This window comes from Pinus tabuliformis, chromosome J (genome assembly GCF_031772625.1).
Source record: "Pinus tabuliformis cultivar Carrire ecotype Pingquan chromosome J, CPIR1, whole genome shotgun sequence".
Taxonomy (NCBI): Eukaryota; Viridiplantae; Streptophyta; class Pinopsida; order Pinales; family Pinaceae; genus Pinus; species Pinus tabuliformis.
The window spans coordinates 614,510,090-614,528,667 of record NC_142295.1 but is presented as its reverse complement, the minus strand read 5'-3'; the positions used below and the strand labels follow the sequence as shown (position 1 = coordinate 614,528,667).

General features: G+C 39.6%; 1 protein-coding gene across 5 annotated transcripts in view; it reads left to right on the top strand.

The window, feature by feature from the left end:
* LOC149228455 (uncharacterized) overlaps window positions 1–18,578 on the top strand; it is a 437,914-nt gene that overhangs the window by 323,834 nt on the left and 95,502 nt on the right. For 4 of the 5 annotated variants that reach the window (XM_089378219.1, XM_089378217.1, XM_089378218.1 and 1 more), the window contains exon 8: window positions 4,779–4,901. In XM_089378219.1, the coding sequence (XP_089234345.1) occupies window positions 4,779–4,901 (123 nt within the window). Of the gene's footprint in view, window positions 1–4,778; window positions 4,902–18,578 lie in introns of those variants that run through there. The other variant, XM_089378220.1, reaches the window with a different exon arrangement.

Sequence of the window (18,578 nt, the reverse complement as noted above, 5' to 3'; positions counted from 1 at the left end):
ACATGTGACCACAAGAATCCCAAAAAGGACTGCAAAACCCTGGTCTTCCTTTGCCAAAAATTGCAGAGATACAGTGAGTAATACAATAAGAGCTTCTCCCTCAAGAGTCCAACCATGAAAATGAGCAAGAGTGTACATAATATAGATCATCTAACATCTTTCCCTACCTCTAGGGGTCGAGCTCACTATCCTAGGAGCTGTTTCAACCAATTCTAAACTAAGCACTGAAAACTAGGCAGTCAAAACAACTTGCCTCTATAAACTAGGAAACCAATTCATTCATTTAATTTTCACCTATCTCATAAATGAATCTTCCAGAAGAGATACATAAGTGTAAAAGTGTCATAAATTTACATCATTTACAACAAGAAGGATAAAAATCAACTCCAAAAAGTCAAACACAGTCAAAACTGCGTTTTGCTGAGCTGTAGGCTGAAATCCTGAGCAATTTGCCTGACGGGTCGCGCGCCTTTGAGAGCACTTTTGGGGCACTTTCAGGTGTCCAAATGAGGCAAGAGTAGGCTTGTTGGAAAGGTCTGTGAGTCTACTTTCCAACCCAACTGGAATTTCTGAATTTGGTTGTCATTTGCCCCTCCAAAATTGCAATCTCCCAAGACTGCTTTCTGTGTGTCAAAAATGTGGCAGAAAGTCATTTTTTGCTTGTTTTTTAACTTTCAGAAGGCCCAAAACTTCATAAAATCTCTTGGCAATGGGTGAGCATGTGTAACTTTTCATGCCAAATCCAAAAATGCTGAGTTTTTTGAAAATAGAGTTGCCAAGTGAAAGGGTCGCGCGGGGGGTGAGACCCGTCAAGCGGAAAAACTTGTTTTTTGCCTTAAAAACCAAAAATCACCCAAAATGCTCAAAATTTCCTGGAATTTGTGCTGGGGCTGAGCTATTTAGTGCCATGCTCCTTCAAGGAAGCCTCGGCCAAGATGTGGAGGGGGTCGGACCTTTTTCTTCGTTTTTGTGCCTTGGCCAACCTCTTTGGATCTGGCGATTGCAATTTTGACATTTCTCTACAACCATGACACCTGTGCAAAAAGTGAAGGAGGTTTTTCTTCTTTGGCATGTTATGGATAAAAACCTCTCTCAGTTTTCCAAAATTCATCTTTTATTGCTCTGGAACATCATTTGAGTGTGACTTGTCCCGATGTGTGAAACAATGAATTTTGTCGAAATGGAGCGAAATGAAGGGGATAGGGGGCTTCTAAATTCTTGGGGAAATGTTTGGAAGTAGGGAGGGATGTTAGGAAGCAGGGGAAAGTGGAATCTCAGAGATTGAGTGAGGGGAAGGGGTCCAAAAGGGCAAAACACAGGCCCAACCTAGAAAGTTGCCAGGTTGTAGCTAGAAACTAGGGTTTTTTGCAAAAATGAGGATTTTGGGGGATCTCAGTGATGGGAAGCATTTGATAAGGTATATGAAGGATAGGGGAAGGTGTATGAACATCTGGATACAAGTTTTGCTGATGATTTGACCGTCCAAGAGAAATTAGCTTTCAAAACCCTAGGAGAGGGAAATGACCCTGCCTAGGCGCAACTGAAGCATGAACTAGGTGTAAAATGACTCATTAGACACTGACATGATAATGAAAACCCTATGAATGATGATAGACTCAGCTGAATAATGACATGGACCGACATTTTGACAACTTTAGAAGGAGTGAAAGCAAACCCTAAACCTAATGCCTAGTGACCAAATTTTGCTTGAAAACTCTTTGAAATGACAAAATTTGACCTTGACACTCAGAGACCACTTTGTAAGAGCATATTTGATCACTGGAGGAAGGCTGGAAAGACTGACACTAACAGGTGCATTGGAGGAGCTTGCCGGATGAGGATGCTACTTGGGAGGGCGAGCACATACTTGGGCATCCAGCACTAAAGTTGCTTGGGGACAAGCAACATTTGGGAGGGGAGGATTGTAATGTCCCTTCCTAAACTATTTTTGAACAGGATTAATTTCTACATTTTGGGGTCAATTTTGGAGGTGATGGTCCCATTCAATTTTATTAGGAGGCTAGAAGTTATTTTGATGTGGTTAAATTATACGTGGGGTCCACCCACACTAGGAGAATACACATTCCTTAGTCTGATTTGCATGGAGGGGAAATCGATGGTTAAGTAAGGGACCCACAATGGAGGGAAAATGGAGGGAAAAAGTTCTCCACAAAATCTATATAAGGCAACTCTCCTCAATTCATTATCTTTGGCATATCAAATTTCTCTTTGGTTGCTCGAGCTGCCTAGCTGAGTCACTTGCTATTTAGCAAGAGTTCTTCAAGCAAAGAGCTCACCCTTTCTTCGGGGGACTTAGAGTTCCACCCTTAGAAGGCTTTTCTTCATTTCTTCAGGAGGAGGATCTTATTGTGATTTTCAACAATTGCATTCATCTCTGGGTGGTGTGTATTACTGGAGGGTGCAGTGAAGAGGAGGTTGATTTTGCTCGTGGTGCCTTGTAGTGGATTTTGGGTGAGAGATTTTCCGGAGAGGAGGCATCGAAGGATTTTTGGCATTTGGGAGAGTTTTGGAGGTGGAGGAGTGTGCTACCTTGCAGGGTGACTTTCGCACTTCCTAGGCCAGCGCCAAGGCAACACTGGGTGCTGACGTGGAGGGAAGAGTATCAATATTTGAGGCAGAAATTCACTGTGGAGGTTAAGGGAAATATTTGGAGAGGTGATTGTTGCATTTTTGGAGCTTGGAGGAGGATTTCGTTGGTGTTCCTTGCAGGCCGTATTCCTTGAGTAGTTTGGAGGGAATAGGGTCTATTGGAGGTCGAATTTGGAAGGTCAAAATTTGGCCAAACCATTTATGGGTTTTTCTGGGTTTTGGACAAGGATCTCAGATATAAAGTTTTAGAATTTTTTGAGCACTGGAAGTGGGGTTTCCAACTGTATCTTTGCAGCAAACATTGCAGAATCGCTGGGGATTGCACAATGCCTTTGGGGGTCGATTTTGGGAGGTCAAAATAGGGCCAAACCATTTATGGATTTTTGAGTTTTGGTCAAGGAGCTTGGGGATGAATTTGTAGTATTTTCCGAGCAGTGGAAGTGGAGTTCCTTGCAGTTCCTTTCCAGCCAGCAGTGTAGTTTCTAGGTAGCGTAGAGCATTAGAGGAGCAAACATCTTCCAGCACTTGATAACATTGTCTCATCACCTGGATTCTTTCATGCTTGCCATTGAGGCAAGCCCAGGTGCATTCATCCAAACTATTGTACTGCTCCATTGGTTAATAAAATGGCTCAGCTGGTTCTACTTCTGGGGTTTTTATGAGCATGTGTTGTTTGTTAAAATTTTCTGTGTTGATAATCATTTTGCTTTATACATCATTGTTTGTTTAAGTTAGGAACATTACTGCTTCCAGTGTTGCATGGCCCAGTGCTAGTTATTTCTCACTTTTTTGGAGAATTAGGGTTTGTGTTGGTTCTGTTTGATTCTCTCTAACACTTGTGATTATCAATAACAATGGCATATTGAAATTTACCAAAAACATATCTACTCTTGTTTTTGGAAGGTTAATGAGTGGAAATTGTTGTTAGAAGTTCATGTACTCAGATTTGATGTATGGATGAGAATTCAGGAGGATTCTTAATGAGGTATTTTAGCTGCAAAAATCTTTCAAAATGTTCTTGTCTGAATTATTGCGAATTTTCTTAACATTTGAAAGGAAGTCCCATGTCTATAATAGAATAATATAGGTTGTGATAATTAAGTGTTAAAAATTTTCAAGAATGATGACTGGTGGAAGCCCTGTATCCTTTAATTTGATAGAGGGGAATAATGAGATTAGATCAAGCTCAATTTGTCATGATCCACCAAGAATGAAGACTTGTAAATAAACTTATGCAGTCTAAATATCTTGATTCTCATTAACATTTTTTATTTATGAATTTGCATTTAGCTTTACGTTCCATTTTGATCAAGGAACCACTGATGAGCGAATACATAATTACGTGATATTCCTCAGATTAGGAAATGTACTACCATATTGTTTTTAAACTGTTTTAAACACAAACCATTCCTTATTTGTAAAACTCTTGCATTTATTATGTTTTTGTAATAGAGTAAAATGCTTTTCAAGGAACAACATGTGAATGTTGGATGCTATTCCTCAAGTTAGGAACTATAGTGCTATATTGTATTAATCTGTTTCTAACATAACAGTTTCTTAGTTGCAAAACTCTTGCATTTAGGATTTTCTTGTGATAAAGCAAAATGTATTTCTAGGAATCGGATAACACATTAATGATTGAAACCATGCTTTGGAAACAACACTCTCAGAGGTTATTTTTCTCATTCTCAGATGCTCGAGTTTCCAGTGTTTGTTTTTGAAATAACACCATTGTGGTTTCAAGTCAGAAAATGAACCATATTTCTAGGCAGTATGTGGGAATGTCTGAAAACATGCATTATCAAATATGATTGTTTTCACTTTCTATTGACTCATGTTTCTAGTGTTTCTCTATCTTTAATTTATATTGTATTGTCAATTATTTATAACTTTAAACTAAGATAAGATATCTATATCCATGTTAGTATTAGAAAATGAATCTTGTACATTTTCATACACAATTACTTCACTTCTTTCATTGTACTTTCAAAATTCTAGAACTGAAATTGTATTCCATTTCAAGGATTATATTATTCAAATGTCCTTTTGACATATGAGCTATTGTGCATGTCTAAATGTTGGTCTTACAGTTCGTAGATTTGATCTCATAATTTCATATGGGTGCTTTTACAAAGGATCTTAAGCTATCTTTCCAATGTTGTTGGCAGGATTATTTTGTTTCTGATGGTGATGTTATGTGGGATGGAGATTATGTAGATTTCATCCATATAAATCAAAAGGGTCAGCGTGTTCTTGATCATTCAAAGATTGACCTCCTAAAGCCGAACAAAGTGAGACAGGCATCCTTTGGCTTGCATTTCCTTCCTTTCTTCTCCATTTCCTTTTGTCTTATTTATTGTTTTGCCAATTTCATGTTCATTGTTTATGCAATAATTTTTTATTCATCACGACTGATATATTTGTTTATTCCTTGTGTTTTTAATCCTTGTTTTCTCACTGCCATTAGCTGTTCATAATTGTTGTGATATTATCTTTTGCATAAACCAAAAAGTATGGGATTGTGCTTTGTGATGACTTAAGAAATTAATTTACATTGTGTTTGCACTCAACAATGTAATGTGTGTTGTCCCATTCCAATCCATAGAAGCATGAAAGGGTTGGAGTGGTAGCCTAACAGGATCCCATGGGCTATTGACAGAAAATAAGGGGATCACTAGAATAAAATAAATAATAATTTAATAAAGGTAGTAAAAGTCACTTTAGGAAAAATAAACTGACCCATGGTTTTCAGGGGAGGAAATATTATTAGAAGGAGAAGGAGACTCGAGGGTAGACGTGTGAATTTTTTAATTGTCAAGAGCTCAATTAGCTTATTGTGAAAGGGAGAAACCCTTGTTACTTCCTAGTTTCGGTGTTTTGATATACACCATAGCTGGTGACAGTCGGTTTTGGTGGTTGTAAAAGCACCCTAGTTGATCATTGATTTTGTAGGAGATCAGCCCTACGAGGAGGATAATGCATATCCATCAGGAAGGAGGTTGATTTATTGCCATCTTGGAAGCCGAGTTCGTGGTATTTGTCGGGCCAAGTTACATAATTATTGAAGACAAATTTGTGGTGCTTCAAGGAGCCAAGTTGATTGAATTTATAGAGGCAAATAATCATATCCTTCAACGCCAAATTATTGTTGCATTTGCCAGAATTATTGAGGATTGATTTGCAGGCCAAGTAGCTGAGTTTATTGCTAGGGGACGAGTTGTTGATCATATGGGATAAATTAATTGTCATTCAAGGGGGCTGAGCCAATAAACTTCTTGGAGGCCAAATTACCTTTCTCACTAGGGCTGCATTATTCATCAACTGATTTCCCAATTATGAGGGATCGAAATTGTGTCTTCAAAGGAGGGTTGAGTTGATTTTAAATTGTGGGCTGAGTTGCACTTTCAGGGAGGGTCGTGTGCCTGTTTCTTTAGAGGGCCAATGTTATGAACATGAATTATGTAAAAATAGATAAAAATAGATAATAAATAATAATCATAATAATATAAATATAATAATAAAGAATAAGTAAATTAACTAATGGTTAGTTAGTTAATAATGAAAAGGCATGTCTTAGACACATGGCTATTCGTGAAAGGGTACTTACCTGGCTATATATACAGATCTCTCATTCTCACTTGTTCTCATCTTACGTCAATTCTTTATACAATATACAAATTACAATTATTGTCCTACAATGGATGTCTTTGTCTACGAAGTATTTTAGTATTTCTGCTGCGTATATGACTTTTGGTCATTACATTGGTATTAGAGCTATTCGATCCTCTGGATGCTCAACCATTGAAGAGAACTAGTTTGATCCGGCCTTTGGCCATTAATCCTTTGTCAACATTGTTGTCGTCACAATTGAAGCATTTTGCTACACAAAGTTGGAGTTTCTTTGTTTCACCCGTTTCGCCATTCAGGGCTTTCGCCATTAAACAAAAAAAAGGAAGAAAAAAATAAGATAGCCAAAGAAAAAAAGAAAATAAAAGTACATATAAAGATTAAGAAAAAAAAAGATTTAAAAAAAAATATAGTCTAATGTAAATTTTGAAGTAGAACATTCATATATATAAAAGGTTTACATTATTTATAAAGAGTGCATGATAAAGTTAAGAGGGAATCTTTCCAAATATCTTAAAACTATTCGTAAGAGAAGGAAGAGTAGATAATATTATCTTGATTCTTCATTAAGTGGTTTACAAGCCTGTGGTTTTAGCAACCCATGGTAATTGCCCATGGTATCTTCAAGGTAAAAGATAAACAAAAGGAATACAAAAACTCTTTATGTGAATGATAAGTTTTACTTTTTACATAGAAAAAATTAACCAAGTCAAAGGCACATAAGTGTACATATATTTTATATTATACCCCAAAGAGGTGAATAGCCACGTTTCACTAGGGTTGTAACTTTTCAAAAAGGAAAAGAAAAGATTATATATAAAAGATATGTAAAGAGAAGTTTTATATTATAAACGGGTATTTTAAAGAAAATTTCAAGTCATAAAATTATTGAAAATATATATAAGTACAAAGTGGGTATTATTATAGAAGGTTACTTAAAAGGTCCATATATTAAAGTATATAAAGGGTTAAATCTAGAACTATAAAGAGACATAAGGATAACAAGTTATAACAAAGGAAGAGTACTTTTTAAAAGCATTATAATAAATATAAGGTGTAGTTTATTTAAATAATGGAGCTATATTAACTTATTTTAAAGTGGGAAAAAATATATAATTGAGGAAAATAAAAGTTAAAGGAATTTATAAAGGTGTTCAAGTTTATCAAATAAAAGGACACTTATTTTAAAGAAGTCCATTTTTGAAGAAAAAAGCGAATGGAGCCTAATTCAAAAATGATAAAGGAAGGACGATTTTCCTATAGAGGTTTTTCAGTTACAGATCACAAAGTAATTACATTAAAAGGAAGTATCCAAGAAAGAGAAAGTAATATCGCTATCAACACAAACAACGATAAAAATTACATCAACGTTAACTTGGTAAATCAACTATTAATTCTAGAGCCAAGCACTGGTGTAAGGAAAAATGTAAGGAAAAATATCTTTGACCAAAAAGAGTATAACATTAGTGATTTACAAGTGATAGTCGGTCATTATGAGTACATATCTCAATTTCATGTTGTAAAGAGGGATATTGACATCATAATCGGTCAACCTTGGTTTAAGAATTTGGGTACATTCATGTGAAGCATAGAGGAAGAAGTTTTGACATTTCCTTATAAGGGGAAGATGGTCACATTTCGAGACATAACAAATAAATCAAATCAATAACATCCTCAGTAGAAGACTTCAAGGATGTCTCAGACTTGATGTTTCAAGATAACAAAAAAAAGAAGCAAAAAGAGCTTGAAGAAGCCATATGCAATAAAGACAAAGAAATTTCGCGCCTCAGAGATCACAATGAAAAACTACTTGAACAAGTCAAGAAAGCCAAGGCCACAAAGAAGGAACTCAAGAAGCATTTATTAGAACAAGAAGAATAAAATTTACGTTTTAAGAGCCTTAATTAGGCATTATTAGAACAAATGAAAAGTTTAAAAGATGATGAAGCTACTAAGAATAAAGTCAACAATTCAGAAAAGGATGAACTTGTACTTTTAAGGAATCATAACCAAACCCTACTTACACAAATAAAAAAACTTAAAAATGACAAGAAATTGCTGAATGACAAGCTAGAACAAGTTCAAGGTGAAGTATTGAAGTCGTCAGTCGTGTCAGTCCAAGTTGAAGATAAGGGAATAAACACTGATCCAGTCAATATCACAAGTAAGGAAGAAGAAGAATCTAGAGAAGTTAAAACATATGCAGAAGTTGCATTCCAAACAATGGACATTCCAAATGATGATTCAGTTGCCAACTTAACAACAACAATGCTTGAAGAAAATCAGGAATCAACCACTAATATGATAGAGGAAAGCCAAACCAAAGGAGCTATGTATCAACATCCAAATCACAAGAGCAAACTTTCCAATCAAGCTACGTACCAATATCGCTCAGAAAATAAACGACAAAATTATGTTCCCAAGGATACTGAAGTTTGCAGAATGCAATCTTATGACAAATATTCATGACAAAATTTGATGCCATAGAAGATCAATCTAGGATTGGTCTGATCCCTTCTCAATGCGACAATTTTGTTTTTCATTTAGAGAATCATATCAACTAGTATCAACGAAGATGATAATGTCGAGATGAGAAGACATTCGAAACAGAAAAAGAGATCAAGTCTTTCATCAGTAAGCATTGAGGACAAAGCTTTTTGAAGGAGAAGACAATGTTATGAACATAAATTATGTAAAAATAGATAATAAATAATAATCATAATAATATAAATATAATAATAAATAATAAGTAAATTAACTAATGGTTAGTTAGTTAATAATGAAAAGGCATGTCTTAGAGACATGCCTGTTCGTGAAAGGGCACTTACCTGGCTATATATACAGGACCCTCATTCTCACTTGTTTTCATCCTACATCAATTCTTTATACAATATACAAATTACAATTATTGTCCTATAATGGATGTCTTTGTCTACGAAGTATTTAATATTTCCGCTGCGTATATGACTTTTGGTCCTTACAACCAAATTACTATTGATTTTTGGTAGCATCGGATGTGCTCTAAGTCTCAAAATTTGTAGGGAGGCTTAGATACATGCATTTTCCAATACCCAGAAATCGTTTTGGGAAATTCCACCCGGAGATAGTTTTATTAAAATAATGAATTATTTTTAATGGGACCCTAAGTCTAAACTTAGGAAGTTAAAATAATTAAAGGGTATTAATCTAACTGTGGGTGAAACTTCTAGAAGAAGATGAGGATCAATTGAAAATGATCTAAGTCATTGATTAGAAGTTAATCTGGGCCGTTGGTTGTCCAATAGAAAGATATAAGAAGAGGCTTGAGGGGCACTTGGAGAACATACAGAGGGGAGATCAAAAGTTCGATTTTTTGAAGCAGAGCAGATGTCAGAGAGATTTTCAATAGTAATCTTTTGTAGTGAGGGGCAGAGATAATATCCGAAGGGAAATCTGTCCTAGTCGGAGAATACTTGGTAGAGGAGGCAGAGAGAGATCTGGGAGAGGTAGCATAGAGCCAAAAGAGTTCGATACAGGGCCACGCAGAGCCTTGAGGATGTTCGAAAATTTGCTGGGGAGATCGATTTCTGTAGCTAGAAGCCAGGGTGTGGGACTGGGAGAGCAGAAGTCAGAATCTCAGAGGCAAATCGATTAGCTAAAGGGGTGACGCTGTCCCCACAGGGTGTGACGCTTGGCTGACGCAGTGGCTATGCAGAGGCAGTGCAAAGGTAGCTAGGGGCAACTCATTCAGTGGCTAGATCAACGAGGATTTCCAGTGATAGTGTGAGGTAACGTCACTTATCTTTCTGTAAGTAATATTCTCTGTCATTGGATAACCGGGAAGGCATCCAGAGATTGTATTCAGAAATCACTACTGCTCAATAATAAAAGCCTCAGCTGCTGCACTGGTTTTCCCTCATTGGGATTTTTTGGGGATATTTGTCCAAAAATAACTATGCAAATATGTTGTATTCTTTCTTGTTCAGTTTCTTGTTTACGCTTATAATTTAAATGGTGTTTGCTACATTGTATTCGTTTCAGTGTTTACTGTAGGAAACAGTAAATAATTTGGTTTAGTAATTAACAAATAGGAGAAACGTAATCAATTGCTGCAGTAGAAATTTGGGCATCCAAATTTTCACATGGTATCGGAGCTGCACGTGAAACAAGAGAACAGTGGTGGAAGAGCGCAACACTGAAGGAGGAAGGGAGTTTGAAATTCCTGCAGAGGCATCAAATCGTGTTGATTTGGGGTAGCATCGGAGGTGCTCTAGCCATGAAAATTGGTGGAGAGGCTAAAGCACATGAGATCTCCAAGACCCAGAAATGGTTTGGGGAAATTCCACTCGGTTAGAGAGATATTAAAATAGTTAATATTTTTAATGGAGTTCCTAAGTCTAAACTTAGGAAAATCAAAATATTAATGGGTATTAATATAAAATCGGGTGAGAATGTTCTAAATGACATGGATCAAGCCAAATCTAATCTTAGCCGTTGATTAGAGACTTAATCTCTACCGTTGAAGACTCAACAGGGAAAGTATAAGAGGAGGCTTGAGGGCCAGTTGGAGATACACCAATTAGTTTGATTTTCTGGAGCAGGGTTTGCTGAGAAAATTCGAACAAGTGATCTGAGTTGCAGTGAGGGGTAGTGAGTACATAGAGAGGCAGAGATAGTGCCAGAGGGCCAGCGCAGTGATCGAGGAGGCTACGCAGAGCTAGCAGGAGCCACGTAGAGGCAGCTAGAGACTGCGCAAAGGCTAGCAGGGCCTACATGGGTGACGCAGAAGGCTAGAGAGTTGACACAGAGAGGCAGAGGGCTAACGCTAGGGTTCCAGAGCTATGCAGAGGCTAGCGGGGCTGACATAGATCCTTGGAGAATCGCAGGAAGGTTTTTCGTGGGGCAGACTAATGTTGAGAAGGTGAATATCTGCTTCCAAGAAGAGGTATTATTACCTGATAGAAATCTCTGTTGGGTGAGCCAGTTTGGCACCCTAGTTGTACTCAATAAAGCTGCTTAATAATAAAACCCTTAGAACTGCTGCATCGGTTGATCCGGATTTAAATAGGAACGCAATAAAATACAGAGATAACCATAAAGACAGATATGCAGCGAAATAATACCTCATTTCATTACTGTAAAATACTGAAATATGCTTACAAACAGAAATGGAAATAAACCAGCTAGGGTGATGGTAGCTTATCTCTGAGAAGAGATGTGGTGGCTACCTGCCTCTGAACTGTCTTACAATGAGGTTCGAAGGCCTATTTATTGTTGAGAAACAATGGAAAACCCTTCACATGCCAAAACCTAACCCTAGAAGATGAAACGCCAAATTGTGGGCCCTGTTTTTGGGTAAGTTGGTACATCAACTTCCCGGGGTCGCGAATTGGTCGTACTATCTCCGTTTGATGTGCATGATAGCCTGTTGGAAAGATCTCTCCGAGGACTACGACGAAAAAGACGATTTTTAGATAAAAAAATCGCTGGCGGTAGATTTCCCAAAAAACGTCGTTTAGGGCCTCAAAATGGCTCCGGAAGTTTAGGACCCGAAAAACTGCTAAAAATAGTAAACTGTGCTATAATTAAGGAAACTGAAAAAACTGTAAGAAGCATTAGAGGGGATCCAAGTGGAATTAGCGGGTGGCCACCAATATCTACCTGGATCATTCCTCCCCCCTTAGGAAGCAATGGTCCCCATTGCGTTGAGTTCCTCCATGAGATGAGGGAACTTCTGCTGCACTTGGTCCCTGATGAGCCACTTGCCATGGTGAAGGAGTTGTCCTGCTTTGACAACTCGATACAGTTGGATATTCTGCTGGCGAGTGTGCTTGATCTCTGTGTCCATGATCCGATCAGTTGCAGCTTGTTCCATGCAAGCTGGATTTAACTCTGTGGGTGTGAGTTGTTTTGCAATGTCGGACGTGTCTAGTAATGGTGGAAAGTATGGCCGAAGGCGGTCGACATTGAACACTGGGTGCAGGCCAAGGAATGGGGGAATGCTGAGTTCAAATGCATTGTCTCCCACAGCCTTGGTAATGGTGTAAGGGCCATATCGGAGTGGTCTGAGTTTCCGATAGGCTCCGGTAAGGCGTTCCTTTTGCAAATGCAACCAGACTTTGTCGCCCACTTGAAACTTGTGTGGCACCCGATGTTGATCATGTCGCTGCTTGTACTTGGCATTTGATTTCTCCAGAATGTCATGGACCTGCTGGCGAATATGTTGGATGTGCTCAATGAAGCTGTTTGCCTTATCTGTTTCGGACTGGACATGAGCAAAATCTGCGTGAGTAGCTGCAAATGGCATGGCCACATTGATGGGACATAGTGGCTGGAACCCCAATCCCACCTGAAAGGGGCTGTGGCCAGTCGAGCTGTGGAGAGCCCGGTTGTAGCTGTGCTGAACATAGGGGAGGCTCTCGTCCCATGTGCGTGGATGCTTTGAGTTTTACATGTGCAGAATGTGTACGATCATCCTGTTGATGACCTCAGTCTGGCCATCAGTTTGAGGATGGAAGGCTGTGGACTTAGTGAGTTTGGTGTCCAGCATCGACCAGAGGCTAGACCAAAATGTACTGAGGAACCTGCTGTCCCGATCTGAAATGATAGACTGTGGGATCCCAAAGTGTACCCATACTCGTTCAAAGAAGAGTTTAGTAGTGGCTTCTGCTGTGATATTCTTCTTGCAGGCCGCCATAATGCCCATCTTCGAGAGCCTGTCGACGACCACAAAAACACAGTCATTTCCATGCCTAGTGGAAGGGAGGCCTGACATGTAATCCATGGAGATGGATTCCCAAGGTCGACTAGGGGTAGGCGGCGGGGTATAGAGGCCTTGCTTCTTGATGGTCGGTTTGGCAATGGTGCAAGCAGTGCATGATCTGATGTACTTCTCGGCATCCTGTCGAAGATTCGACCAATAGAAATATTTCTGCAGTACTGCCACCGTTTTTTCAACCCCAAAATGCCCAATGGCCCGACTGTAGTGTGCTTCCCAGATCATCTTGGCACGCTCGCTTGAAGGAACACAAAGGTGACCCAGGTGGCATAACAGGTTGTCCTGGAGGTGAAAATCTGGAACATGCTGACCCTCCAAGAGTGTCTGGTATGTGTGGCCGAATTCCGGGTCGCTTTTGTAGAGCAGTGGTCAATCAGAAGTCTCGTGCCCACAAGAGTTGAGCATGGTGGTTAACGCCACGATCGGTGGTCGACTGAGGCAATCCTTAAACCCTTAACATGACCAATGACGTAATTTTCTATAAGGATCAAATCTATCCTCTTCCTCTATGCAAGAAAGTTTGACGACCCAACCAATTTGTTGCTCTCCTTGTAATATGAAGTCATTTTGACATATTCAAATATAGATATAAAACATACTTGTCAAGTGAAGATACTCCCAGATGATGAAATCTTCAACTTGATGCCTTCTTGATTTTGATTAAGATCTAGATTATAGAAGATGTCTTCTTGGTAAATATGTCTTTCTTCAAAAGTGATCCTTGGCTCAAAGGGAGATCACATTGATTCCTTGATGATGATGCCAATGCTTTTTCTTGCTTTTCTTCCTTTAAGACAACACTAATTAAACTTGTTTCACAACCTCAAATTTCGGCCCTTCTTCAGAATTGCGGCTTGTTGTAGCAGTTATGCAATTTTAGCCTTTTTTGCAATAACCCTAGATCATATGTGTGGCTAGAAGATGGACAAATTTGCCTCTTTTCTAGTTTGCTTAACTGGACTTCTTTTTCTTGTTATTTCGGCTTGCAAAGGAGACCTTTCTTGGCACAGAACTTGATCCTTAATGGTGGTTGCAATTCGATACTTGCTGTTGTAGAAGGATATCTTAATACTTCACACACGTGGAGAATACATCCCAGAAAAATAGACCTAATAGTGCTTCGCTCTTCCTTCCTTGTGATAATGATTGTAGAATGTGTGAGATTCCCAAGAATGCTTCAAGTGTGGAACCCTTCTTTGGATGAGCTAGGGTTTTGAGGTCTTCTTTGATGCTCTTAATTATTCCCTTTCAATATGATGAGAGGGTTGGTCCTTCTTGATGATTGATGCTCTTAATGTTTCCAAGATGATATCTTTAAACTTTGGCCGTTGATTATCCTTCTTCATGTTTCCCTTCCTTGATGTAGTCACCTTAGCTCTGATACCATGTTGAGAAATCTAAGGGGCAACAAGTGTGGGTGATTTCTCTTACTTTGATAACTTCTTGTGATGTATTTTTACTTGATAACTTCTTCTTTTCTTTATTATTATTAATGCTCTCTATCGTCAAATAACTACCAAATCATAAAGAACAATTTGACAATAGGACACAAGATATAGGCGATCAGTCAGGGCCAAAACCTCTCCAACTAAGAGGAAAACCCGACGAAATGCTTCTCTTCTAATAGAACTTCAATTGATGAATTCCAAGGCCTATAACCCTTGACCAAGACCCTCCAAGACCAAGTCATCCTTCTTGATGAGCTTCTTACTAACAAAAAACTTCGACCTTCCAACAACTTCTCCAACAACTTCGACCTCAACAACAATTTCTGCAACTTCGACCTAGCAACTTCAACAACTTTGACCTAACAGCTTCATAACTTCGACCTTAATGCAACTTTAGCAGCTCTGACCTAGCAGCTTCACAATGTTGATCTGGGGGAAACTTCATAGCTTCGACCTTGCAGCTTCACAGCTTTATTGCAACTTCAAAATTTCATCTAGCCCAAAAACTGTAGAAACCCTAACGAAATAGAGAGAGAGAGGCCCAAAAACTTCGATCTTGATCTTCTTCTTTTTCTACGCCCTTTTCCAGCTTCTGTCTTGAGGAGATCGAACTTGCTTGAGTGAGTGAGCAAATGAGGTCGAATTCCTTCTTATATATAGGCTTGAGAGGGGTACAAATTGCTATCTTGAGGCCGACTTGATCTTTGTGTCACGATGAGGTCTTGGAGGGTCTTTTGATTCTATTTTGACTCAATAAATTTTTCTTTACAATATGTAACATGCCCAAATGGGTCTTCAATACATGACAATGGCTCAATTGACTTTATGACAAACCTAGAAGCACTCAATGGGTGCTTGACCTAAAAATAATTTTTCCTTGAGCATGAAACACATGCCTCAAGAACACAACTAATAAATTTATTTTTCTCTTTTCATTAAATACGTAAAATCACGACTACATATGCCATTACGAAGACCGAACCTAGTTACATATTTCAACACCTCCTGCGTAGTCCTTATATAGCTTCCGGAGGAAAACTTATCCTCCTCTTAACTGACTCTTCCAAATCTGGAATCCTCCTCTGGAAATCTGCTATTGATCTCCCTCTAGATCCTGCTTCCTTCTGGCTGAATGTTGTGCTCTAGAAAATCGATCTGCCATGAAAACTGGCTCTTCCTGTGTGTTCTTCTCCAACCCTAACGACCTCCTCTTATAATCTCTAGTTGGATCACCAACGATCACGATTAAGTCCTTGTCGGTGGTTGACATCATCTTTAAGTCAATCCATGTGAGTTTCTAGAGAATTGTCACATTTCTCAATTAATTCCCATTAATAAATCGATTTCCCTAAGTTAGACTTGGGGATTTTTCAATTATCGATCAATTAATTTAATTGAGTTGTCTCTAGGTGGAATTTCCATAAATGATTTCTGCATTATGGAGATCTCATATGTTTTAGCCTCTCGATAAGTTTGAGACTAGAACACCATCTAATGCTACAAAAACTAACAGATGCATGAGCAAAGGGAAGGTCCATTATATAGAAGTAATGCCGGACAATGGAGAGGAGAAAGAACATGTAGAAACAAAAGAGGAGTAGACTAGCGGCTGCAATGATGAATAGGCACCAAAGAGAAAACTAACTGGGGCCAATATAGCCAAGCCATGCATTCCCAAATACACCACTTTTATAGTAAGGGGAATCATACAAGGGAAATAGGACATGGTCCTCATCAATGGAGGATCCACCCATAATTTCATAGATGCATCCCTGGTTGCTAGGAGGCGTTTGGGTTTAGAAGAATTTAAGCGTTTTGACATAGAAGTAGATGGAGGATGAGAATTGCTTATTTGAGGATGGTTCCTCAAATGGAGTTGAAGATGGGAAATTACACCCTAGTGGATGATTTCTGTGTGGTAGAGCTTGTTGATACGAACATGGTGCTAGGGGTATAATGGTTCATTTCCATGGAATGATTATCGTACCATGGAAATGGAATGTGTTGTTGATTTGGAGTAGCATCAGATGTGCACTAGCCACGAAATTTGGTGGAGAGGTTGGGGCACATGAGATCTCCAATACCCAGAAAGTGCTTGGACAGATTCTAAACAGATCAGGAGATATTAAAATAATTAATATTTTTAATGGAGTCCCTAAGTCTAAACTTAGGGAAAATAAAATATTAATGTGTATTAATATGAATTTGTGTTAGAGTGGTCCAAAAGACATGGATCAAGCCAGATCTAATCTTAGCCATTGATTAGGAACTTAATTTCGGCCGTTGAGATGTCAATAGGAAAAGTATAAGAGGAGGCTTCAGGGTCACTTGGAGAGTACACTAGATGATCAACCGAGGAACTTGGATCAACAGTGTAGTTGCACAAGACGACCAGAGTAAGGGGCATCTCGACAAGCGGCAAGAGGATTTCCAGGAGGGAAATCAGGACTCAGAGGGAGTCCAGAAGAGAACTTCCAGATGGGAAGTAGAGACTCAGAGGAGTTGAATAGAGAACTTCCAGGAGGAAAGTAGAGGAGCATCATGGCACTACACAAGGTAAGAGACCAGGATAGACTGGACGGAGCATCGAACTTCGTAGTTTACAAGGCCAAAATCTTATTAGTGCTTGACAGGAATCATGTCAAGAACTTCGCCTTAAAGGTAATAGTTGTCCCAGTCAACCCCAATGATAATGATAGGTACGAAGAGGCAATGGCGAGGGCGAAGTGCATTATTCTTGACGAGGTCAACGATCATGTGGTACCACATATAGCAGAAAAGGAAATGGCATTTGAGATGTGGGAGGCTCTTAAGAAGCTGTACTAGCATATTTTCTGTGCAGAGAAGAATGCTGCTCAAGAACCAGATTAGGTCATATCAGATGAAGAAGGTTCAATCGATTGACACCTTCCTCGGAGGACTAAATTAGATCCAAGACCAGTTGACTGCTATAGGAGCGACACTGGATCAGGAGCTTATGGTGAAGACAACCCTGGATGTTGTCTCAGAAGATTGGGAAGTATTTGTCCAGAGTATCTTGGGCAGAGGGACCCTCCCACCTTCGGACGAGATGTGGGTAGCTCTTTGCCAGGAAGAGATTAGATGACAGTCGAAGATAGGTAGCAACAACAAAGGGATCAAGGTCAAGTAGGAGGAGGAGGATGTGGCCCTAGCATCTGAGGGAAAGCAGGAGAAGCAGAAGAAGAAAGACCTCTCCAAGATCAAGTGCTTCCACTGTGGGGAGCTGGGTCATTATGCGACCCTGTGTCCAAGGAAGAAGAGTAATGGAGAGTCTTCCGAGACTAAGGCAACACCAACATGGATAGAGAAGGAAGTTTTAACAGACGATGACTGTGCCATGGGTGCACACACACCACTTGAGCGAAAGTGGGGAGACATCGAGCTGTAGTCAGGCAGACTACAGGGGATGAGGGGAAGGATCCTCGCGGTACCCAGCCTCTTGGATTAGACCTTGCTACGGGAGCTCTGTCAAGGAGTAGCAGGACTGACTGGGTGGGTAAAGATGGATGCGGATGGAGCAGCAGAGAGAGCTACAATGCAGGAGTTCCGAGACAACGTAGAGCTAGCAGACTACAACAGTGTGAGAGGCATAGGAGTGTTGCATCAGTGTAGGAGGGCACAGAGAGGTGTGCAACGATGCGAGATGTAGGGAGTTGTTGCAGCAGCGCAGAGGTCAGAGAGAGGGAGCACTTGTTAGCGGCAGAGGGAGCTTCAGCATCAGTGGGTGTTTCTAGCCCAACAGGGAGGTCAGTTGGGAGATCAGTTACTTCTTAGTAACTGAGTTGCAGTGCAGCAGTGGGCAGCACAATGCAACATGAAGATAGGAGGTTGTAGTGCAGATGCAGTGTAGGGAGGAAGGACCAGCAGTAGCATGGATGCAGAGGGAGTTATCGTACAGATGCAGCAGTGGCAGTGGCAGAACCATGGGCAGCAATACAAGAGGCAACAATGCAAAGGATGTTGGGCAGGAAGGCCTAGCATCAACACAGGTACCTATGCTGGATGATCAATGTAGTACTCAGTGAGGAGTATTGCTAGAGCACAGTCCTCGCTAAGAGGGAGTGTTGATTTGGGATAGAATCGGATGTGCTCTAGCCACGAAATTTGGTGGAGAG